This window comes from Mizuhopecten yessoensis, unplaced genomic scaffold, assembly GCF_002113885.1.
Source record: "Mizuhopecten yessoensis strain PY_sf001 unplaced genomic scaffold, ASM211388v2 scaffold2681, whole genome shotgun sequence".
Lineage (NCBI taxonomy): Eukaryota > Metazoa > Mollusca > Bivalvia > Pectinida > Pectinidae > Mizuhopecten > Mizuhopecten yessoensis.
In genome coordinates this window covers 9,700-36,082 of record NW_018404667.1, presented here as the reverse complement: position 1 = coordinate 36,082, position 26,383 = coordinate 9,700, and the positions used below count along the sequence as shown (strand labels likewise).

At 39.1% G+C, this 26,383-nt stretch overlaps 2 protein-coding genes across 2 annotated transcripts in view; one reads left to right on the top strand and one right to left on the bottom strand.

Moving 5' to 3' along the window:
- The window catches only part of LOC110446388 (transmembrane protease serine 9-like), a 20,481-nt gene extending 8,982 nt beyond the window's left edge, over positions 1-11,499 (top strand). Inside the window, exons 8-13 of the mRNA XM_021491521.1 lie at positions 2,763-2,925; positions 5,670-5,864; positions 6,602-6,773; positions 8,256-8,518; positions 9,642-9,781; positions 11,269-11,499. Of these exons, the coding sequence (XP_021347196.1) occupies positions 2,763-2,925; positions 5,670-5,864; positions 6,602-6,773; positions 8,256-8,518; positions 9,642-9,781; positions 11,269-11,430 (1,095 nt within the window). The 3' untranslated portion in view covers positions 11,431-11,499. The remainder of the gene's footprint in view (positions 1-2,762; positions 2,926-5,669; positions 5,865-6,601; positions 6,774-8,255; positions 8,519-9,641; positions 9,782-11,268) is intronic.
- Positions 11,500-18,608: 7,109 nt separating this feature from the next.
- On the bottom strand, positions 18,609-22,804 carry LOC110446357 (prostasin-like). Its single transcript, XM_021491471.1, has 4 exons — positions 22,701-22,804; positions 20,312-20,574; positions 19,736-19,890; positions 18,609-18,821 (listed from the first exon to the last, which is right to left on the bottom strand). The coding sequence occupies exons 1-4, from the start codon at positions 22,802-22,804 to the stop codon at positions 18,666-18,668; spliced, it is 678 nt and encodes a 225-aa protein (XP_021347146.1). The 3' UTR covers positions 18,609-18,665.
- Between the last annotated feature and the right edge of the window lie 3,579 nt (positions 22,805-26,383).

Genomic DNA, 26,383 nt, shown 5'->3' with positions numbered 1-26,383 from the left:
ACCCCCACCCCACCCCCTAGCTCTAGACTACTTATCTAATCTTCCCCAAGTGGTTTAAACAATCTATATCATATTAACTATTCATGGGTAGGTACAACTTATTGTACATAAGTAATGAGGCACGTGTAGCAATTAAATATAACTTATCATCTAACATCTAGACTAACTTTCCCCTACCAAAATATTTTTACTAGATGTACCATATGGCAATGTCAGTTACCCCTGTCTGTTTTGGGGAGTTCAAAATCTCGTTCCTGTCTCTATGTCAGCCATGACTGACCTGGTCGCCACTAGATGGATATCCCTATACCACTATCTACAATTCAACAGTCCCCCTGTCAGTCACTGCACGATGTTACCCAAATCGTAAGATTTGACCTTAACTGTACTTATGAGCAAAGGCTCTATATTGATACACTTTATCTTACACGTAAGTTGTTATTACATTAACGAAAGTTTAAATTCAATATGGTTTTATTTGAAATCGTATTTAGAAAAAGGACTGGTTAGTTTGAATCTTTCAATCATTCAAAATCGGTGGAAAAGTTATGCTCTTTCAAAAAAACTGATAAAGTACATGCATTTAAGAATATGTTTGCTTTGTTTTGTTTTTGTATTGTTTAACGGCCCATAGACAATGTGAGTCATTTAGGGCCAAATAACACTGTAAACAAAAATCATTCACAAAAAAATCAAAAATCAAACCAACTCATTTTTCATTGACGGTACATTATCAAATCTGTGACATATTTGTTTGAAATCAGCGCAATTCAATCATAAAGTGTTTTACTGTAAAGGGACGAGCACATGCATGACACAAATAGTTTAAATTTAAGGTCAAAAGTATGCAGATACATGTGCAATGAATGACATTTTTTTAACACAATTTTGAATTTTGATAATATTTTCACTAATTTATAGTCATGCACACTTAACATTTACCAACGATTATATATGTGTATTACGGAATTGGTCATAAGGTTTGCCTTTAACCTCAAGGTAAAATACATGTTTCAACTAAGCTTCTATCAGTCTGCATGTTAGAACTGTCCCGAACAGGTCATTTGAAGACAGATCCTGATGATTCGTATTATAATCTACAGAATCGTAATGTTTGATTAAATTTTGCTTTATATCCATATCTTGTCATTTCTATTTCTATATATGTACGTTACAGTGACCTAGTGCCATGTAACATTATATAAAGTATATCTAGATAAGACAATGCATGAACGTTGTCAATGTACGCATTGTTAAATTATCTATAACATTTCACAACTTCTCGACAGCAAACACTTTATACACGTAAAGCTGTATACTGCTGAAAGTTCGTAGGTTCAAATCCCCCTGTTGTGATACATCGGAAATGTGCGATATTTACTTTGAAACATGAAGGTGATTTTTTTTAACATTTAAGTGTTAATTAAACTTTTGCGACACAATATTTAGACCTGAAATACACCCCTACCACTGATAACAATTGTAATTATTATACCTCAATACCATAAAATCTCCTATTTCCCTAAAATCAATTAAAATCTCTGCATCTGTATGCTTATCTCTCCTTAAATTAGGAAATTACCAATATAGTTTTCACCTCGGGGGATCATAACATTGCTATTTCCCTCATACCCATTCTATAACTGTATACTACGGCATTAACCCTGTTTTCTGGCTTGTTTATAACTTTGCTAAATCATTTCTAAAAAAGAAAATTAAACCTTGCAGGCCTTTTTATTGAAAAAACTAATGAAGATGAACTGAAAAAAATATATAATGAATTACAGTGGTCTGTGTAAACTTTAGGCGAGGATAGACCGGTATTCGAACCCAGGACTCATGATTGTTATACTATCGATCGACTAGACTGAGCTGTCTGGTCAACGGAAGTGCCCCGGCCAAAATGTGCTACAGTTATATCAAAAATGAAACTAAGGGGAGCTTACTGTAGATTACTGTATATACGAAAAACGCATTGAAGTGGGACAGGAGTCCTTAATCTTAAATTGTGTAACTGGTGACCGGATTGGTCAATAAAAGATTAAGACGTTTAAACTGCGTATAAAAATTGAAGGAATAAAATACTTTGTATACCCTCGTTAACTCAGAAAAAAACAAATGCACTAAAAATATCTATATGACATTTTAGTTTTATAATTACCAATTCGTGTCATCACAAAGTGCTTAGCAAACGTTGCCAATACCAAAATTTAAACAAACTGATTTGTTTAAGTGTAATATATATACCGTTGCTGAAATTAATCAATACATTTTGTTCAAATTGTTTTCAAAATACACTTTTCTGCAATGCTATAATAAGTATTGTATTCACTGTGAATACAGCTTGAAAGTAGTTCGTCACTTATAACTTTGTCATCACCACTTCTTTACATTTATAGTCGATAATTGGGAAACTGTTTACATCTGCTTAATTATAGATCCGACAACGGAAATGACAATTAAATTCTAATTATACAGATATAAGTAATTCTGCGATCATTTGTATCACTCTGATCAGCATTTTGGAAAGTAAGGAATTACATCGTATCAGGGTCTTGCGAAACAATAGTAAGTTTATGATTAATATCCATCAGATATCAAAAAGAGTAAAACGCGTTGTCTGTCAAAAAGATATCCCAAAACCTTTAATTACATTTTTTAAAGTCATGATGTAAAAATTAAAAATTAAAGTTCAAGTACTTCTGACAAGATGGCCGATCACAGACTGACAACTACGGTCCCGTGCACTGAACCTGCGATAGGGAGCGACTACCAGATCACGATTTGACCTCAAAGATAAGAATCCAGTAAGTCCATTTCTAACTTTGCAAAGTTCACTTTCATCAAGACCGTACACCGACATGGATTTGTTCTGTGTGTCTCTGCTTTTGGCTATTGCAGCCAGTCCGGTCTTTTCTCAAACAGGTAAGCATTAAATACAGATATTGTAACTTCAGCTACATACACCCTGTGTGTTTATATTATTATGTAACCAAAGTCTAGAAACCTCCTCATGATATGAAATAATGTCACAGTAATTATCTATAAAAATAATAATAATATTAATTCGAGGTGATCATATACTGCTTTATCACAACCTAGTTCGTAGGTCGTCTGAAAGTAGTTCAAAAATGAATAATTAATATCCGTAGTTTGAGACCTTTGCAACCGACCAATATCTTTCGCAACTCCCTGTGGAGCATACGGCCGTTTTTGCTTTTTCGGCGCTCACAGTTAACATTTAGCAATTGCAGCACTGCCGAACGACGTACTCATTTACAGCTGAGTAGACTGGAACAAGCGCAGAGTAAAATATCTTGTTCGAAGTGCCGTGACGTGACTAAAACCCGCAACCCTTCGGTCATGACCACGGCGTCCTACCACTAGAATACCCTGCCTCCAATTAAGCCGGTTAGCTGGTTGAATATGGTTAAATGTATAAAGATTACGGATAACGTCACAATAGAAAAAATATCCTCACTTATCCCTGATTTGTGTTTTCATAAATTTGGTTTGTGCTTTTCTCACGATAACTAGTTTCGTTGTATACGCTTTATCTCCCTTCCCTGCAGAATCGGGAATGATTTCTTCATTGTCTTCTATGTAGGGAACATTGCCAATACTAAATATGCTGTATCCCACTGCATGCGTATCATACATGGCGACTAAAGTGGGACTCTTTGCAGAATCGGGGGTTATCTTCTGTGCCTTCTTCCTAAATAACGTGGACGCGACAAAAATCTATCTGCTGCCCAAATTGCAACACTTTTTCGTTTCCTATGTTTTCTTTCCTCTTTCTTTACCCTTTCCTTTCTCGCCCAAGTCTCCCTAGACAACCGTCCTCATATGACTCTGGCTGTTGTCTCACTAGGCACCCGTCCTCATATGACTCTGGCTGTTGTCTCCCTAGGCACCCGTTCTCATACGACCATGGCTATTGTTTCCCTAGGCACCCGTCCTCATATGACTCTGGCTGTTGTCTCCCTAGACCTCCGTCCTCATATGACTCTGGCTGTTGTCTCACTAGACCTCCGTCCTTATATGACTCTGGCTGTTGTCTCCCTAGACACCCGTCCTTATATGATCCTGGCTGTTGTCTCCCTAGACATCCGTCCTCATATGACTCTGGCTATTGTCTCCCTTGGCACCCGTCCGCAGACGACCCTGGCTGTTGTCTCCCTAGACACCCGTCCTCATATGACTCTGGCTGTTGTCTCACTAGGCACCCGTCCTCATATGACTCTGGCTGTTGTCTCACTAGGCACCCGTCCTCATACGACCATGGCTATTGTTTCTCTAGGCACCCGTCCTCATATGACTCTGGCTGTTGTCTCCCTAGACCTCCGTCCTCATATGACTCTGGCTGTTGTCTCACTAGACCTCCGTCCTTATATGACTCTGGCTGTTGTCTCCCTAGACACCCGTCCTTATATGATCCTGGCTGTTGTCTCCCTAGGCACCCGTCCTTATATGACTCTGGCTGTTGTCTCCCTAGACATCCGTCCTCATATGACTCTGGCTGTTGTCTCCCTTGGCACCCGTCCGCATACGACCCTGACTGTTGTCTCCCTAGACAACTGCCCTCATATGACTCTGGCTGTTGTCTCCCTCGGCACCGTCCTCATATGACGCTGGCTGTTGTCTCCCTAGACACCTGCCCTCATATGACTCTGGCTGTTGTCTCCCTAGGCACCGTCCTCATATGACGCTGGCTGTTGCGAGGACGATAAATCACAATCAAAAAGTATACTTTATCAGCAGTAAAAACAGATTGTCACTCTGTTTTGTTTGATCGAACTACATTGTATGTTTCAAATCAAAAGAGAAATGCAAATTTCTACAGATCTGATCAATAGCAATGAGGCAAATTCACAAACATACCCTGCCTCCAGCATACACACATGAGCGCATACACACGCACATTGAGGCACATCCCGCGCTTTCACAAGTAGCCAAATACACCAACATGCACTGTCTCCGGCACACATACACACATGTCCGCTTACACAACACACCTGGATGCATCTCCTTGGCTGCCCTTAGCTGTTAATATGACGTTTAAAAAAGCAGTCCTTATATGACGAAACTTATTCGATCCTCGTCGACTAGATGGAGCGTCTGTCTAGAGCTTGGGGGTCCCGGATTCGAATCCCAGTCTTGCAACGCACCTATTATACTTTATACGGAATTAACAATCAGTGGATAGAATACTGACTGCTGAAAAAAGGACATGTTATGTTAGACATGTTATGTAAGATAACTTATTATTGAAGTGTCAAGAAGATTACATTTTGAGGCCAGTCAACAAGTATTGTAATATTCATTGTGTGCTGTTTTACCTTATGGCTACAGAGAAAACAAACAAACGCTCAAATTGATTACAATCCATTGTCAAAGTTCCCAAGCAGTACGGTAGACTTAGTCATTAGTATTGCAAATGCTAATCACAATCATTTGCAATTCTTATTACATATGAGTCGCAGAAGGAAGAAACAGCTGATTGCTGAATTTTGATAAATTTTGCTCTTATTACCAAATTTGAAAGGCATTCGTGTGTGTAAGTCATGTGTTCACATGTATCAACGCAAACCATTCTGCCCCTGTTTTAACGTGCAATGTTTTATTGTTTGCTTATTTCTATTTGATGAATATATTTTTCTTTTCTACAGTATGCCAAAATACCCTGCATGGTTCCTGCATCAACTTGTTGAGCGGGACAACCCACTGTGGAGCAGGCAACCATCTCGTCCTTAGTTACTGTGGGTTTCTAGAGGCATGCTGTTATGGGGCTCACCACACCGTCGCTACGGCCGCTCCCACGCATGCGCCGTCCCATGGGACCGGTTCGCACACCACGAGTAGCGGTAAGCTCCACATATATCACAATTCCGTCTTTGCGTATTGCAGAGTTATCTTCTCTTGTGAGCAGGTATTGATTGTTTCGTCATTCGTTTGTGAGAATAAAGTCATCAATTTTTGAGAAAACGACGTAATTTTCTCCCACAAACCAATGACGTAACAATCAATACCTGCTCCAAAGAGAAGATAACTCTGCAATACGCAAAGACGGAATTGACAGCTATTGGTTTTATGACTGTAATAATACATCGCCAAAACATTAGTGTACACCTGCAAATTGTGAATCATTGAAACAATATAAAAAAAAATATTGACGGGAAAATGTAAAATCTGTTATTTTTAGTGGAACTGTTTGCAAATAGTGCAGGAATTCTTTGTGAACTATCAGTCAAAATATTTAAAATTAACTTTAAAAACAATATGCTACAATGATTGTAAATCATTGAGATATATATACAAAATATCTTGACGGGAAAATATCATATCCGGTTTTTTTAGTGGAATTGTTTTGGATTTTCAACAACTTTGTTTTGGTATATCTTATAATTGAGTTTTTTTTTAACTGTGTTGACTTTTCTAAGATAGGCGCAGGTTAAATTATAAGTAATTATATACTGCAAAAAATATTCTTTGAGTTCTATACACATGAATAAATAAAATAAAAACACGCAGGTAAACCATTTAATTACTGTTTTTCCTAACATCCACCTTTTTACTTCATAATGAATTACTGATTCCCCAGGTCAGTGCGGTGTCCCTGCCGTATCAGGCAATCACAAGATTGTAGGAGGCACAGTAGCAACACACGGAGAATACCCGTGGCAGGTTTCCCTCAGATACGGAGGACAGCATATGTGTGGTGGTACCCTTATAGATAGCCAGTGGGTCGTCACCGCGGCTCACTGCTTCCAGGAGTAAGTTTGGTCAATTGTTTAAAGGCCTATTTTGTCTTTGCGTATTGCAGAATTATCTTCTCTTGGGAGCAGGTATTGATTGTTACGTCACTTGTTTGTGAGAGAAACGTCATCAATTTTTGAGAAAACGACGTAATTTTCTCACACCGACCAATGACGTAACAATCAATCCCTGTTCCCAAGAGAAGATAACTCTGCAATACGCAAAGACGGAATCAACAGCTGAGGCTATCAATGTCCGTTGTGAAACCGTGTATGTGTGCTGGAGACAGGGTATGTTGGTGTGCTTGCCTCCCTGTGGTAGCGTTGATCTGATGCCGATTTGATAGTGCTATCTCATTCAAATACCATGCCGAAGGCACCCAGCACGGCATTCCGCCCGGTCACATTATACTGACAAATGCAATGTTATTAAGGGCTTTTTAAAAGTACATATACCATATCGTTGTATATTGCAACACATCTAGGAACACTTTACACCTGGAGTAAATGTATTGTGTTCCTTCGTACCTAAACAGCTACACCGAAACACTTTTGCGTTTTTTGGCATAGTATTACCTTTGACGAGAAATCCGTGATACTCAGGGGTCAAGATCACGTTCGCTATCTGTGTCTCGGCAAATTTAAGGCTCGCTGCTAGGCATCACTCTCTAGCATATTGAATGTCTGAAGGACCAATGGTATTTGTCAAATCATTCAACCGTATCTCACTCTCTAGCATACAGAATGTCTGAAGGACCAATGGTATTTGTCAAATCATTCAACCCTATCTCACTCTCTAGCATACAGAATGTCTGAAAAACCAATGGTATTTGTCAAATCATTCAACCCTATCTCATTCTCTAGCATACAGAATGTCTGAAGGACCAATGGTATTTGTCAAATCAATCAACCCTATCTCACTCTCCAGCAAACAGAATGTCTGAAGGACCAATGGTATTTGTCAAATCATTCAACCGTATCTCATTCTCTAGCATACAGAATGTCTGAAGGACCAATGGTATTTGCCAAATCAATCAACCCTATCTCATTCTCTAGCATACAGAATGTCTGAAGGACCAATGGTATTTGCCAAATCAATCAACCCTATCTCATTCTCTAGCATACAGAATGTCTGAAGGACCAATGGTATTTGTCAAATCATTCAACCTTATTTTACTCTCAAGCATACTGAATGTCAATATGACCACAATAATATTTGTCAAATTATTCAGCCGTGTTTCTTTCTCCAGCAGGCTGAATGTATGTATCACTCTAACCACATATTTAACTTTCCTCAATGGTTTTCTCTCTCCGGTACATTGAATGTCTGTAGAAATATAACGATATTTCTTTTTCAAATTATTCAACCATCTCTCTCTCTCTCTCTCTCTCTCTCTCTCTCTCTCTCTCTCTCTCTCTCTCTCTTTCTCTACCTAGCTGATAGTCAGTAGTAACCGTAACGATATTTTACCATTTATTCAACCGTGTTTATCTCTCTAGCACTTCGAAACATTACTGGACCGTAGCTGTTGGTGTTCAGGATCGTAGTCACATATACAGCAGCCAGGTCCACAACGCCATACTTGTTTTAACGCACGAGCACTACGACCATAGCCGTAACCATAACGACATCGCCTTGATCAAACTGGACAAACCTGTGGACACTACCACTACCTACGTCAAAACGGCTTGTCTTCCCGACCCCAATGAAAACTTCGACAACAACGTTTGTACAGCAACTGGATGGGGAGCTCTTCACGAGGGTATGCTCTCTGTCTGTGATAACCGGGCCCACTTGTAAAACACATATCAAAGTTAAGGAAAATCTCAAGCAATGTATTGTCTATGGGAAATCATAGACTTGAGGAAATCTCAAGAGTTGAGATGTTTTATACAAGTGGGTCCCGGTGTTTGAAAAACAAATAACAATATATATATAAAAAAAATATAACTATAACTATATTGATTGAAACAATCTTAGATGTGTATTTCACTAGGTAGATCTATCAGATGTTTTCATAAATCAAAATACTGATACTGTATTTTTACTGATTGGGTTTCACACATGAAAGCAATATAAGTGATATTGTGGTGAATAATTATATTGATACTGGGCCTGATAAAAAATGATTAATATATCAGGAAGTATAGTTTACTCTTAAACACTTCCTATAGTAGTGCCAATTGCAATAATGTATGTTGACCTGAAAGTACTCTTTTCTTTTTCTAAGACTTTGTCTTTAAATTTTTGCATAATGAGAACATTTCTGAAATTAAGGCAAAATAAACTTGAGCTTTGGAACATTATTGATACAGAATTGGGAGTGTGATCTTGTGATCTCCTATGATTTACTGTTAATCACCCCATTGTCGCGCTTGATGTTTTGAATATTGTCTTTTGGGTTTTTTTACGGAATACTTAAATTCACGATTGGAATAATTATATTTTAATAATGATAAGTAGATATCTATTGAATTAGTCTCGCTGTAAACCTCATATAAAAGTCTGGTCTCGTAACACATTCACACGAAAATTAACGTCTCGCTTTATTCCGGAATACTTGAATTCGCGATTGAAATAGTTCTATTCTTATAATGATCAGTAAATATATATGGAACTAGTGCTCGCTGTAAACCTCATATAACAGCCTAGTCTCGTAACACATTCACACGAAAATTAACTTCTCGCTTTATTCCCGAATACTTGAATTCGCGAATGAAATAATTCTATTTTTAAAAATGGTAAGTAAATACCTGTGAAATTAGTCTTCGTGAAAACCTCATGTAGCAGCCTGGTCTCGTGACGAATTCACGCGAACATTAAATTATCGCAAGAATACAAGGCACGTCAACGCTTCACTTACTGATGTTGTGTTCTGTGTTTAGGTGGACAAGGCTCTCGTTATCTGGAGGAGGTCGACGTTCCTATCATTCCCAACAGCAGGTGTAATTATTACATGGGAAATTCTATTTACACATCTAACCTTTGTGCTGGCTATAGTCAAGGTGGAAAGGACGCTTGTCAGGTATGCGATTCGAAACACGGTACAGTAAACAAATATACATGTAGCTTCTGTCACACATGTTATACAGATATTGTCTGAAATATTACGTTTACGTTTTTTTTCATAAAAATAATCATCACATAACGGTATTTAATCCATGATATCATTATCAAGGGCAAAAGCAGAAGAGTAAATAAAGAAATTGACAGTATGCAATGCAGTTGCTGTATCTGTTTTACGCACTTACAACAGTTAGGTCATATGAAGGCACGGAAGTCTAGTGGTGGGACGCCGGGCTCGTGACCGAAAGGTTGCGGGTTCGAGTCTCGGCACGGCACTCTGTTGTATCTTTGAGGAAGATATCTACTAAACTGTGAATGAGTACGTGGTTGGGCAGTGCTAGAATTGTAGAATGCTAGCTGTTACTGCTGATAATTAGGATAATAATTTGTGAACCGCTTTAAGACGACCTACGAACTTGGTTGTGATAAAGCGGTATTCCGTCTTTTTGTATTGCAGAGTTAATTGCTCTTGTGAGCAGGTATTGATTGTTACGTCATTTGTTTGTGAGAGTAACGTCATATTTTTTTGAGAAAACGCCGTAATATTCTCACACAAACTAATGGCGTAACAATCAATACCTGCTCACAAGAGCAGATAACTTTGCAATACGAATAGACGGAATATAAGAACCTCGAATTATTATTATTATTATTATTATTATTATTATGAAGACGGGTACATAGGGAGACACCGGTGAAAAAGAGTAAGAAGAAAGGAAGAACAGAAAAAATATAGATTCACAATGTTCTTATTGGGTTGTTAATGTTACGTTCTCCAAGCATATGACACGGAAGGTATATATCGGGATGTATATAATTTCCGTCTTTTCGTCTTGCAGAGTTATCTGCTCCTGTGAGCAGGTATTGCTGGTTACGTCATTGGTTTGTGAGAGTAACGTCATCAATTGTTGAGAAAACGACGTAATTTGCTCACACAAACCAATGACGTAACAATCAATACCTGCTCACAAGAGAAGATAACTCTGCATTACGCAAAGACGGAATAGCCTGTTCAGCCTCTTCATTCTCCCGAATCGGCGGGAGTTTGTAGTCTGATGCATCTCAATACTTATCGCTATTCATTTTTAACAGACATTTATCATGACACAGTATCAATGAGACAACACCTTCATGTTCGGGTAAAGAGTATGCTTGCTAGATCTCCTTGCAAGTTATTGTATGAGCCGACTTATGTTGAACCCTTTGCAGAAACCGGGGTTATTAACTGTGTCCTCTGTTTTGGGAAAATTGAGGAAACCGAAAACGATCTACTTAGCCTATTGGAATACTTGGGATCTACAGTGTATATCTTCCCCAAACTCACGTTTTATTTTCGGCAAAGTCTCTTCATACATGTATATTCTTGTTTGTCTCGAGGACGTGAAACTAAACTAAGCAAACACACGTTTTAGAAAGTGCTAGATTATTTTTTTCTGTATTTTGCAGGGAGATTCCGGTGGCCCATTGACCTGTAAAAAGAACGGAGTTTGGAAATTGGCCGGTATTACGTCATGGGGATACGGCTGTGCTCAGAGGAACGCTCCCGGAGTCTACACGCGGGTATCATCCTTCCTTAGCTGGATTCAAACAACAAAGAATGCGCACTAAGCTCGGATATGGTTCGCCGGGCTTACTCGATATACGCGATTATATAGCAAAAATAAAATCAAAATGGTGTACAATTATGTTTTTGTTAACATGTACATGCAATACTAAATTTACATACAAACAACAATACCTTTGAAGATTAGTTTAAAGAGGGTGTTTTTTTTTGTTGTTCCGTGAAAAAAATGGTCGCTGCAGAACATGATGACTAGGAATAAACACACATACGCACGCGCACACACGAGCATGCATGAATACTTTACTTGTTTCGAGGTGCGTTGTGAGGAAAACAGCTTAGTAATGAAGCGAGGTATAACACCAAATCGAGATATTTTCCATCCCCTTACCTCCCTTTGAAACACGAACTCGCACAAACCCACGCGCGATCATGCATGAATGCGTGTTATGCTTTTTGCAACACTTTAATAATATTCCAGGTTCTTATATACCGTTGTATTACAACCCATTTCGTACGTCGTCTCAAAGCGGTTCACAAATTATCTTCCGTTGTTATAGGGCCTTTGCAACCAGCCAATGTCTTTCTCAACTCCTTGGGGAGCATACAGATGTTGCTGCCATTTCGGCGCTCACAGCTAGCATTCTACAATCCTAGAACTACCCAATCACCTACCCATTTACAGCTGAGTAGACTAGAACAAGCAAAGTAAAGTATCAACCCTCCTGTTTGGTGACAACAATATTTCACCTGCCCAAAATCGAAATATATTTAACTGTGTACAAAATGTTATTATTAACTCAAAACGTGTGTTATCTATTTTATTCATACACCCAATGTGTCACTCATACATGTATACACCTCGGGTTTTGTGTGTGCGTGTGTGAGGGTGTGTGGTTGTGCGCGCGCCCATATCAGTTGTGCCATATATATGCTATTGGTATTTTCGTATCATCTTTGTAGTAGTACCCCGCATCAATGGTCCACTGTTATAAATACGTTATCATATCAGTTACATTTACATAGGTTAACGTTTGGTACATTGGCAAATGCTATTCTTTCTTCTCTTCCTATTTCTTCTCCTCTTTCTTTTACTTCAAGTCTCTGTTATCCATTAGTATTTCTGCTAAGGAACCATATTGATATAAGTTTAGGAACTTGTTTTTGGATCTTATTTCATGTATGTAATAATTAAATGGTCTGTATATTGTAACTGCAACTTTACGAAATGAAATACGGTTTATACTAAAGTATCTTGCTCAAAGATACAAGAAAATGCCGTGCCAAGACTCGAACCCGCACCCCTTCGGTCACTAGCCTGGCATCTTACCACTTATCTGCCGTGCCTACCACTGTGAGGTACAACGTAATTGTTATTTTGTATTCCCTTTATCGCTTTGGACGCAGTGATTTACTCTTACACCCCCCCAGACACATAAGCATGAACAGTTACAATTTAACGAGCTTATCTGTACATAGCACAAACAAGTCTAGGTGCACTTATATAAGTGTTGTGGCTGGGATTGTACACTCAGCATTGTTACCTTCGTGAGTCGGTCTATACAATATCCATTGGAATTATGTTATTTTCGAGCAGTGAAGCAATTTCTTTCAGCATATCAGTTATTGTGGTTTAACATCCTCGCAAAAAATATGAACTATCAAAATTCCAAAAGGCTGCCTGATGCCCATCTTGTTTTTTTTCCAATTAGTCCCCATATTAAATGTCCAACCAAGGGGAACATTCTTGTGATATTAAGATCGATTCCTTCCGTTAAATAGCATTGCCTGTCAGCCGTCTTGGTTTTACAATAAATTATCATATTGAATATGCAAAAATACGGACAATTGAGGATACATAAGTGAAATTTGAGACAGATCCCTCCGTTACATTCTGAGAAATACCACTAAAAAAATAACTCTTAATATTCAAGACAGCCAATCTTGGTTCTCTGATCCGTCAGTAAATTCAAAATGCATCACAAAGAATCATGGAGAACATGCTTGTGAAATACGATACCTCCAGTACTTTCTGAGATATAACGCTAACACGGTCTACATTTCAAGATTGCTGTCTGGTTTTCCGATCAGTCAGGAGTGAAATGGGAACCCTACATTTGCAATTTGTGAGAGATCCTTCAGGCACTATTTTGAGAAAACGTGCTTAAAAACATTTCTGAAGGGATGAAGTACGGACCACGGACGAACGCGGTTTGAACAGCTAAACCATTATTGAATATATCAAAACATTTTGATGAAAAAGACGAAATAGCTCATGGTTGATATATATGTAATACATGTACTTAGTTTCGGAAACATGACTCGAGAAAATATAACACTGATGTAACATTTCACTTTAACTGTCAACAAAACCCTAATAACAACACAAAATCGATAAAACTACGGTAAGATATGAACATAGGAAATATTTTTATATTTTCAAAATATTGGCCAGTTTTATTGCATTTTCGTGGTTTCTGAGCTTATTATGGTGATTGGAATGAGAGAAAAATACTCTTTCATGCCCAAGGGTGTAGGTTAGGGAAATTACACCCTCGGGATTTTCAAATTTGGTAAAACCCTCGGCGCGTAGATAAAATATCGAGTCCACTTGCTTGCGATGAAAACAAACTCTGAAAATACATTGTGATCATTTATAATTCTCAATTGGTAACGACACTACGAAACACTTAAATGTTATAATTATATAATTGAGTTTTCAACAAAAAGGAGATATGTATTTGTTAATTCTTTACTGACATGTATGTTGCCATGGATTGTCGCTTTATCATTGCTGACATTGCCATGGATTGTCGCTTTACCATTACTGACATTGCCGTTGACTGTCGCTTTACCATTGCTGGCATTGGCGTGGATGTATTTGTTAATTCTTTACTGACATGTATGTTGCCATGGATTGTCGCTTTATCATTGCTGACATTGCCATGGATTTTCGCTTTACCATTGCTGACATTGCCGTGAATTGTCGCTTTACCATTGCTGGCATTGGCGTGGATTGTCGCTTTATCATTGCTGGCATTGCCGTGGATTGTCGCTTTACCATTGCTGACATTGCCTTGGATTGTCGCTTTACCATTGCTGGCATTGCCGTGGATTATCGCTTTACCATTACTGACATTGCCGTGGATTGTCGCTTTACCATTGCTGGCATTGCCGTGGATTGTCGCTTTGCCATTGCTGACATTGCCGTGGATTGTCGCTTTACCATTGCTGACATTGCCGTGAATTGTCGCTTTACCATTGCTGGCATTGCCGTGGATTATCGCTTTACCATTACTGACATTGCCGTGGATTGTCGGGGGACCATTGCTGGCATTGCCGTGGATTGTCGCTTTACCATTGCTGACATTGCCATGGATTGTCACTTTATCATTGCTGACATTGCCATTGATTGTCGCTTTACCATTGCTGACATTGCCATGGAGTGTCGCTTTACCATTGCTGGCATTGCCGTGGATTGTCGCTTTATCATTGCTGGCATGGCCGTGGATTGTCGCTTTATCATTGCTGGCATTGCAATGGATTGTCGCTTTACCATTGCTGACATTGCCGTGGATTGTCAATTTACCATTGCTGACCATGTCATGGATTGTCGCTTTACCATTGCTTGCATTGGCGTGGATTGTCACTTTATCATTGCTGGCATTGGCGTGGATTGTCGCTTTATCATTGCTTTCATTGCCATGGATTGTCGCTTTACCATTGCTGACATTGCCGCGGATGATCGCTTAACCATTGCTGACATTGCCGTGGATTGTCGCTTTACCATTGCTGACATTGCTATGGAGTGTCGCTTTACCATTGCTGGCATTGCCGTGGATTGTCGCTTTATCATTGCTGGCATTGCAATGGATTGTCGCTTTACCATTGCTGACATTGCCGTGGATTGTCGATTTACCATTGCTGACAATGTCATGGATTGTCGCTTTACCATTGCTGGCATTGGCGTGGATTGTCACTTTATCATTGCTGGCATTGGCGTGGATTGTCGCTTTATCATTGCTTTCATTGCCATGGATTGTCGCTTTACCATTGCTGACATTGCCGCGGATGATCGCTTTATCATTGCTGGCATTGCCGTGGATTGTTGTTTTATCATTGCTGGCATTGCCATGGATTGTCGCTTTACCATTGCTGACATTGCCGTGGATGATCGCTTTATCATTGATGGCATTGCCGTGGATTGTCGATTTATCATTGCTGGCATTGTCATGGATTGTCGCTTTACCATTGCTGACATTGGCGTGGATGATCGCTTTATCATTGCTGGCATTGCCGTGGATTGTCGCTTTATCATTGCTGGCATTGCCATGGATTATCGCTTTTCCATTGCTGAATTTGCCGTGGATTGTCGATTTACCATTGCTGGCATTGCCATGGATTGTCTATTTACCATTGCTGGCATTGCCATGGATTGTTGCTTTACCATTGCTGACATTGCCGTGGATTGTCGCTTTACCAATGCTGGCATTGGCGTGGATTGTCGCTTTATCATTGCTGGCATTGCCATGGATTGTCGTTTTACTATTGCTGACATTGCCATGAATTGTCGATTTACCATTGCTGGCATTGCCATGGATTGTCGCTTTGTCATTGCTGACATTGCCTTGGATTGTCGCTTTACCATTGCTGGCATTGGCGTGGATTGTCGCTTTATCATTGCTGGCATTGCCATGGATTGTCGCTTTACCATTGCTGACTTTGCCGTTGATGATCGCTTTATCATTGCTGGCATTGCCGTGGATTGTCGTTTTATCATTGCTGGCATTGCCGTGGATTGTCGCTTTATCATTGCTGGCAATGCCGTGGATTGTCGCTTTATTATTGCTGACATTGCCATGGATTGTCGCTTTACCCTTGCTGACATTGCCGTGGATTGTCGCTTTATTATTGCTGGCATTGGCGTGGATTGTCGCTTTATCATTGCTGACATTGCCATGGATTGTCGCTTTACCATTGCTGACATTGCCGTGGATTGTCGATTTACCATTGCTGACATTGCCGTGGATTGTCGCTTTATCATTGCTGACATTGCCATGGATTGTCGCTTTACCATTGCTGACATTGCCGTGGATTGTCATTTTACCATTGCTGACATTGCCGTGGATTGTCGCTTTACCATTGCTGGCATTGCCATGGATTGTCAGAAGTTGACCAATATAATATACATACATGGTATAAATACATTTTGCATTTTTTTAGAAATTAGAAATAATTTACCAACGTCGGTAACTTGCAGATAATTCATTAATCCTGGGCGGATGTTAGGATGCATTCCAAATATTTTCCAATCTAACCCCCATCTTCTTTACATTTTTCGGACTTCAATGAAGATCATAGGATCATGTTAAATGTTTTGCAGGCTATAAGTGCCTCAGGAATGTACATGCATTCAGGGATCAGGAATCAGACAATAAACAATAGAAATAACCAATTCAAAGGCAACATTTTATTATTCTTATGTAGTATTCATGTTTGAGACAAACAGATGCTTATAGAAAAATAATGGACCTTGGAACCAATGCGATCATAAGATAAAATCAAAATTGTCACAAAAAGTAGCATACAGTGTGATGCATCAATACACATTATATTATCGTATCATCACCATAATGGCATGCACGCCATTCAGTCATTCCGTTTCCTCGAGTGCTTACTATTGGATTCATGATTGACGTGTGGTATTAGCAATTAAGAGAAAGTGTTTTGTCTTCCTTCGGGTGCATGGGTATATACCAATATGTTTACAGTTTCAAGTGTAATTGACTCAATGACCTTTGTTGAGGTCATTGTCGTCATTAATCGATAACGACAGTCATTATCGTGAGCGTAGTGATACATACACGTACATATGTAAACGTCAACAGCCATGTTAAGCTAAAGAGAAAGTTCACCATTATGACCCTGTAATTTGGTCGAGGTCATTTAACTAGCAAACTTAATGTTTATCTCCATCCAAGGAATCTACCAGCCTTATATCCTGACTCTAGGCTTGTTTGTTCTTCAGAAGATATCGTTTGGAGTTTTAAACTTATTTGACCTGTGTGACCTTGAATGTGGGTCAATAATGTTTTTTTCCTATCTATCCTGTCTTATTTCTTTTTTATTTACTTCTCTTTCCAAAGGTGTCTCCCTAGGCATCAGTACGACCCTGGCTGTTGCAATAACGTTAAGCCCAAGACAAACAATCAAACGAAGATCCTTAAATAATAGATTATAATCATTGAGATTATTTTTTTTTTATTTGTATGTGATGTTTCATAGATGTTCAAATACTTAATATTTTTGATACGTTTTAGTTAGGAATTTACAGCCATGGACTGTCGTTCACATAAACACGGAAAACCATGAAATAGATAACCATTTTTTTTATCTAGAAAACTTTTATGATACTTCTTGCCATGATATGTATGGTTTTGGTTTTATAAGCTTTAACATCTTATAAACAATTTATATATACTAATATACTATACTACGGCGCTCTCCGATAACCACGACTACCCCTAGTCCCGACTAGCCCTAACAACTATACCTAGTCACGACTAGCACTGCATAGCCTATGCCCGCGACATCTTCTGTCTAACAGTATCTCGCTACAGCACTCAATCGTTTATTTAATATATCTTCCAGGCAGTGTGTGGATCAAGGGAAGACTTATTCAGTCACTTCTATCTTTCCAACACAAAACCGGTCTCGCATATATTAGGTACTTACAGTCTGACACTGCTGTATACACGCTGAGATCAGAACATAACTGGACCGATTGTTGCTGAATTCTGCCTATTAATACCCTCTTCCTATCTTAGCGACACCTAGCGATGAGTGAGGTATAATCACCTGTGCGTTTTAATTGTACCTCTAAAACTATCTGTCTTCTAAGCGTTTGAATTACGGAGACATAACACAAATGATTAACGCCAACAGATCAACGTATCTAACCTGAATAATATGCTATGTACATTCATCACACCCCTTTATTTCGTTGCAAGGGGTTACTTCAAATTCTTTAGTTGACTTCAATTCCCTTGGTTTTCAACTTATCTGTTATAGACATGTCACAATACTTACTGGTAACATTATATGTCGTTATACCGTTTTAATTGTCAGTGAGACCATCGGATGGTCGATTCGGATACTCGGTTCGAAATTATTACCTGATGTATGTGTATGTTTTAACAAAGACGCAACAGAATAATGTTATATATATATTTAGTCAACGATTTTAATGCTATAAACAACGGTGATAACGACAAGTAACAACCTAGTGTTTGTGTTGGGCTATCCAGGACAGGAAAGAGGATACCCGAGTGTATACACCTGGTGTATGAGCATCACCGCAACCGTAACCCCAGGATACCACGCCTGCCAACTTGTATACCCCGTTATGTTTGCATACCATCGGACCGCCGGAGTCACCCTAATAAAGATAAAAGTCGTTGATCATGTTACATGTTACAAAGCGTGATGCAAAAGAGACTACTGTCTATTATAAGTATATTTCGGGTTTTTTTGTATTGAGTCTTCAACACAGTGTTCACGTCATAATTTGACCTCAGTATCTTACTTGGCCTTTTTTTCAAATAATGTACTTACTTCATAATACCTTGTGATTAGTATTAGTTGTCTCTTTTTAAGAACACAGTGATGCTATTATAATTATTACTACATAGTGTGTTATTAAACATTTAAATTAACATCTTTTTGGGGTACAGCCTTTCAGACGAGTAACTTATTTCCACCACCAAAGAACCATGTTAAAGTCGGTCTTAATGAGCATCTTGAGTTTTATATGAACGGGTTAGAGCGATAACTTATGGGGCTGCAACGATACGATACGATACGATGTCGATACAATACGTATCATGATACTGTGGTCACGATACGATATATATCACGATACATATAGCAACAGTAGAAGCAAAGCGAAAAGACATGTTGCAATTTTTAATAGCAATATTACAACTGGAAATATACTTTGTCAACTAAAAATGCTTAACAAACTTCATGTTGTTCGACAAGCATGCCTGGCTGGAGCTGTCACCCGCCATGTGGAAACGGATAAGAGTAGAAAAAAAATCAAAAACGAAAAAGAAATCCCAAAATATAGTCGGTGTATCGTGACATCCCAAAAACATTGTGTAACGTACCTTACTTAAAATAACGCGATATTTCCTCGCATGATATATCGTAACAGTCCAATGAATTAAACGTTTAGCAGATGATTATGTCTGTTATAACGTGCTTTGAAGCTGAGTACTGAATTTACCCTAGAGTACATGTAACACAAACATGCCTTATCCACAACATATGTTACGGTTATTATCGTATTACCTGACAAGCGTCTCTGCCACCCTGACTGAAGCCAGCGCAGATGTTTCCGGTGTAGATGGCGTGCCGTCCGAGGTCGTATTGACACTGAGCATTGGTCAACACCGGCACATCAACCTTCATCAGGTACCGAGTCAAAGGTGCGTTACCATGTTCATCTGTATAAACAAACTATCGAATATTTAGGCGATTCATTAAATGTTGTATAGGCATAATACACACAAAGATGATAAAATATATCATGCAGGTTTTTGTTTTCTAAATGATGGCGAATATGAAACAGTAACTTTAGTTAAAACGTACTCAAAACAAGATAATTTGTCTTCGAGATATTGCAGGTAACATTTGTTTTTTTTGCAAATACGAAAATATTACTAAAAAAAATTCGTGTCGTGTTGTCTGGTCATAATAATGAACAAACCAACTCAATAAAAGGAATTTCGACTTTCACGAATATACTAATGTTTAAACCCCCCGAAAAAAACCCGCATGAAACAATATATTTACTCACAGTCTATGCTCAATTATGTTAGAGAACTAGAGAAATTACGGATAGTAACATCAATTAAATTCACAAACCGTAATGGGTGACGCCCCAACCGGTGACAGTGCACGTGTTGTGCTCGAAATTCTCGTTACTGCTTGGTAAACATGCCGCTTTTGCATAATTGCCAGATAGATCGATGGGTGAGGAGAGCTTCATCAGGGCGATGTCGTTGTGGTTGTTATGCGAATTATAATGCGAATGGACGACCACCTTTGACACGTGATGGATGTTTGAGGAGTGCACGTGATGCTGGTCATGTAAGCCGACCCCGACAGTCCAACCGTGGTGGTTCGTGCTACAGAAAAAAATAATACTCTATTTATTTTTTTCATTCACCGCAACAAATATAACTCATGCTTCTACGTACTTAACGGTGGTCGGGTGGCGCAGTGGATAGCGCACTTGCTTTTCACCGAGGTGGCCTGGGTTCGATTCCCCGATCGGAGGTATGGGGTCACCTGCACGACCACGTAGGTTTTCTCCGGGTACTCCGGTTTCCTCACACGTTCAGACCACGCAAGTACGCTAACATCCGGATCAGCAAGAGTGATTAATATAAGTTGCAGTAACGTGTTTCATATTTTTTGTAAAATATATAAAGTTTATTTTACTTTATTTAGATCATATGTTAAGTGTACGAAAATGAACAACTGTATCGTAAAACACCATGTTAATTATTTGGTAAAAATATACCGCATAGAAATACAAAACTACGGGCTCTACGAGAGAAACTGTTTACGTTATTACTGTATCTACAGGGGAAACAAATGAAAACGTTTATTTTATTCTGTAACGTGTAGCACAAGACAAACAGCCAGGTAAATTCTGTATTGGTGGTTACAACTTATCTGATTGAGTATCATCTATAACATACATTCAAAACAAAATGTGTTGTTTTCCTTTCGCACTCGAGTTTCTAATGTTACATTTCCTTTAAACCGTAAGTTCCGAGTGAACGAACCAGTAAAGATGAATGGATGGAAAGGCTGATTATCTGTAGGTTACAATATACAGTTCGTATTATACAAATGAATTTCCCTTGTGGATCTGGTTTAAATTGGGGAAGCTAGAGCATCATAATTTTCTTTCCAAAAGACTAATGCAGATACAAGCTAATGATTACGGTGGCTGATTACGGTCATCTCGTGTTGTCGCCTTGTCGTGATGACGTCTTGTCGCTTTGTCGCGGTCACAAACTGCGACAACCCGATATTTAACAGATACAATGTCGTCTTGTTGCGTTTTCAAACCGCGACAAGGCGACAACACGACAAGGGCACGAGGCGACAACACGCCAACACGGCATTTCCAACACGACATTTTACCGCGATAGCACGAAATTCTGTATACGCTAATATAATTAGCGTGTTCAACACGAGATGACCGTAATCAGGCACCATAAGTTTCACTGTCCCAATACAAGTGGCAGCCCAGCTTATCATGGACTGTACTTATCTGTTTATATTAACGTATTGCTCTTAAAATAACCTACAGTAATACGTAGATTTGATGATTGTGTTAAATATGATGGTATATCTTAATAACATACAACATTGTTTTTTTAATTTTCGTAAAGACAATTTGTGAACACATGACATGTATTTCATTATCGAGCGGTTGTCTCCCTTCTCACGTACATTAATGTATCAGAGTTCCAAAGTATTACAACCTGATATTGTTTATATACCATTGTATATCTTGCTAATTTTCGATCCAACATTTGGATGAATTAAAAATGTAAAAAAAGTCTTAAATTTGTTGTAAGAAATACTTTTTTCGTTACAATTGAAGTGAACTAGGACTTTCTCCTAAAAAATGAAAATCCAGGTTCCTAATATTTACAGCTTTGTAAAACTCGAACGTCGCTTTAATCTTTACCCGAGAGCAAGTTATACAATTGCTAATGCTCCTCTTCAAATGGGAGGTAAAAACAGGTTTGGTTTTCCTTTGCAGAAATGTTACGGCAATTGTAAAAAAGGGAAGAAACCGTTTATTTTTAGATTTGTTGAGGTTCTACTTTGACATAATATAACCGACAGCATACATTAAGTATGGGGATAATTCACTTTGATTGTTTTAGAACAACCATGAAACAAATTATCCAAGATAGAGGCGAGCAGAGTATCAAAATAGGGTGAAACCGGAGTACCTGGAGAGTACCAGCGTCATCGGTTAGGAGACCATTGTATCTTTTAACTGGAATCCGGGAATCAAACCCCGTCCTTTCTACTATATATAGCCTAACCCGCTCACCAATAATAATAGAAGTGTTTCTATTTGACAGTAGCTCAAAAAGTAGGTTCATGAAACACAAGTGATAATTGAAAATATAATTAGATGCCTGCTAAGTAAAGGTATTCTGATTACGTAATCGGTTAAGTCACATTACACTATATGTAATGCTATTTATATACGCCTTACTCTTCAAAACAGTGCGCTGCGGTGAGAACCCACTGGGAGTCGATCAGAGTCCCGCCACACAGGTGCTGGTTGGCGTACCTCAGAGAGACCTGCAAAACGCGCATAATAGTGTTCAGTGAAACAAGAAGAACCCAAACATACAATGTCATGTTCAATAGGTAACACATATCTTTTATTTGCCTTCAAAAACCTTTATGTTCACCGTTACTTCATCGAAACATTACGAGAATACCGTAATCGTGGAATATTACGCGCGGGGGTAAGTTACGCTTATTACACAGAGATGGATTGTCCGCGATTGTTTCGTCGATAGTGTTAAGAACGACAACTCTGGTAGATATTTGTACATTGTGTGTGTGTGTGTGTGATGTTCTCCTGTAATATTGTTTTGTCAACGCATTACAAATTGACGTTATAGTCCAACTGGGTCAACATTGTTATAAGCTTGATACGTTTGTTATATAACGTTGTTATAGGTTTGTTATCTTAATCTATAGTTTTAATCATGAAATGAGTCGGACTAAAATCTCTCTCTCTCTCTCTCTCTATCTCTCTCTCTCTCTCTCTCTCCATTTCTCTCTCTCTCTCAAGTATGTATTTGTTGTAAATTAATTTATGTATTATTAGAAATTGCGTTATATTTATATGTTGTAAACCATTATGGAAAGGGCGTGTATAAGTTGCAATAACTTGTGTCCAATCCTTTTGTAATTATATTGTAATAAAATATGTTTAAACTAATTAACGTTCATTGGCCAGTAATGTTATAAAATAAAAACAATAAGAAATTACTTGATTAATTGACGTTTTAATGAACAACAAATTAAAAAAGACATATATACAGGCAGATAGAATGTCCTAAATAAACCCGGGGGGTGGGGGGAGGGACAGATACAACACGGATGCCATTGATTTTCAAGATACTAAGAACTTTTTCTGAACGATGTGCTTTAAAAAAACATCAAATATGGCGTAAATAACCACGTTTTTAGCAACGTGCCAATGTAACCTAATGTTAACTATTAAACAGTATTGTCTAAAGCCCTAGCAATAGTGTTGTCTAAAGCCATAGCAACAGTGTTGTCTAAAGCCCTAGCAACAGTATTGGCTACGGCCGCTCATTTGAGATGTAAGTATTTTTTTCTAGTACTTTCTCACTGAAATACATGTACCAATCCAAAGGCACCCAGCCGCACTGAAGAATGGAGGCAAACACACGATAACACTGCCCCCTGCACACAAACACGAATACCTAACACACGTCCTTAAATAGCCTTGGTTGTTATTGAATACAAACCAAATCGGTTGTTAACGAATGTTGACAGTATTTGTAGTCTTTTTCTATCATTAGCATAACACCGTTACTAAGGGCACATCTTTACACATAACTCAGGTTTTGAATCCTGTTCTGTTAACGCTAAGGGGTATAAACCTCATTAGGACATGATACAGAGGACTTGGGGGCGTTAAGGGGTATAAACCTCATAAGGTCATGATACAGAGGACTTGGTGGCGTTAAGGGGTATAAACCTTATTATGACATGATACAGAGGACTTGGGGCGTTAAGGGGTATATGATACAGAGGACTTGGGGGCGTTAAGGGGTATAAACATCATTAGGACATGATACAGGGATCTTGGGGGCGTTAAGGGTTATACACCTCATTAGGTCATGATACAGAGGACTTGGGGGCGTTAAGGGGTATAAACCTCATTATGACATGATACAGAGGACTTGGGGCGTTAAGGGGTATATGATACAGAGGACTTGGGGGCGTTACTGGGTATAAACCTCATTAGGACATGCGACAGAGGACTTGGGGGCGTTAAGGGGTCTAAACCTCATTAGGTCATGATACAGAAGACTTTGGGGCGTTAAGGGGTATAAACCTCATTAGGACATGATACAGAGGACTTGGGGCGTTAAGGGGTATACACCTCATTAAGTCATGATACAGAGGACTTGGGGGCGTTAAGGGGTCTAAACCCCATAAGGTCATGATACAGAGGACTTGAGGGCGTTAAGGGGTATAAACCTTATTATGACATGATACACGTTAAGGGGTATAAACCTCATTAGGTCATGATACCGAGGACTTGGGGGCGTTAAGGGGTATACGCCTCATTAGGTCATGATACAGAGGATTTGGGGGCGTTAAGGGGTATACACCTTATTAGGTCATGATAGAGAGGACTTGGGGGCGTTAAGGGGTATACACATCATTAGGTCATGATACAGAAGACTTTGGGGCGTTAAGGGGTATAAACCTCATAAGGTCATGATACAGAGGACTTGGTGGAGTTAAGTGGTATACACCTCATTAGGTCATGATACAGAAGACTTTGGGGCGTTAAGGGGTATAAACCTCATTAGGACATGATACAGAGGACTTGGTGGCGTTAATGGGTATAAACCTCATTAGGACATGCTACAGAGGACTTGGGGGCGTTAAGGGGTATAAACCTCATAAGGTCATGATACAGAGGACTTGGGGGCGTTAAGGGGTATAAACCTCATTAGGACATGATACAGAGGACTTGGGGGCGTTAAGGGGTATACACCTCATTAGATCATAATACAGAGGACTTGGTGGCGTTAAGGGGTATAAACCTCATTAGGTCATGATACAGAGGAATTGGGGCGTTAAGGGGTATAAACCTCATTAGAACATGATACAGATGACCTGGGGGCGTTAAGGTGTATACACCTCATTAGGTCATGATACAGAGGAATTGGGGCGTTAAGGGGTATAAACCTTATTATGACATGATACAGAGGACTTGGTGGCGTTAAGGGGTATAAACCTTATTATGTCATGATACAGAGGACTTGGGGCGTTAAGGGGTATAAACCTCATTAGAACATGATACAGATGACTTGGGGGCGTTAAGGTGTATACACATCATTAGGACATGATACAGAGGACTTGGGGGCGTTAAGGGGTATAAACCTCATTAGAACATGATACAGATGACTTGGGGGCGTTAAGGGGTATACACCTCATTAGGACATGATACAGAGGACTTAGGGGCGTTAAGGGGTATAACCCTCATTAGGGCATGATACAGAGGAGTTGGGGGCGTTAAGGGGTATAAACATCATTAGGGCATGATACAGAGGACTTGGGGGCGTTAAGGGGTATAAACATCATTAGGGCATGATACAGAGGACTTGGGGGCGTTAAGGTAAACCTTATTATGACATGATACAAAGGACTTTGGGGCGTTCAGGGGCATACACCTCATTAGGACATGATACAGAGGACTTGAGGGCGTTCAGGGGTATAAACCTTATTATGACATGATACAAAGGACTTTGGGGCGTTCAGGGGTATACACCTCATTAGGACATGATACAGAGGACTTGAGGGCGTTAAGGGGTATAAACCTTATTATGACATGATACAAAGGACTTTGGGGCGTTAAAGGGTATACACCTCATAAGGACATGATACAGAGGACTTGAGGGCGTTAAGGGGGATAAACCTTATTATGACATGATACAAAGGACTTTGGGGCGTTAAGGGGTATACACCTCATTAGGACATGATACAGGGGACTTGGGGCATTAAGAGGTATAAACCTTATTATGACATGATACAAAGGACTTGGGGGCGTTAAGGGGTATAAACCTCGTTAGGTCATGATACAGAGGACTTGGGGGCGTTAAGGGGTATAAACCT

Excerpts from the sequence above, each read along its gene's own strand:
- LOC110446357 (XM_021491471.1), bottom strand. The coding sequence starts at position 22,804 with ATGCGCGTTTTGCAGGTCTCTCTGAGGTACGCCAACCAGCACCTGTGT. Across the intron at positions 19,891-20,311 it reads TTGGGGCGTCACCCATTACG|ATGAACATGGTAACGCACCT; the intron begins GTTTGTGAATTT and ends TTGTTTATACAG. Across the intron at positions 18,822-19,735 it reads GTGGCAGAGACGCTTGTCAG|GGTGACTCCGGCGGTCCGAT; the intron begins GTAATACGATAA and ends TATCTTTATTAG.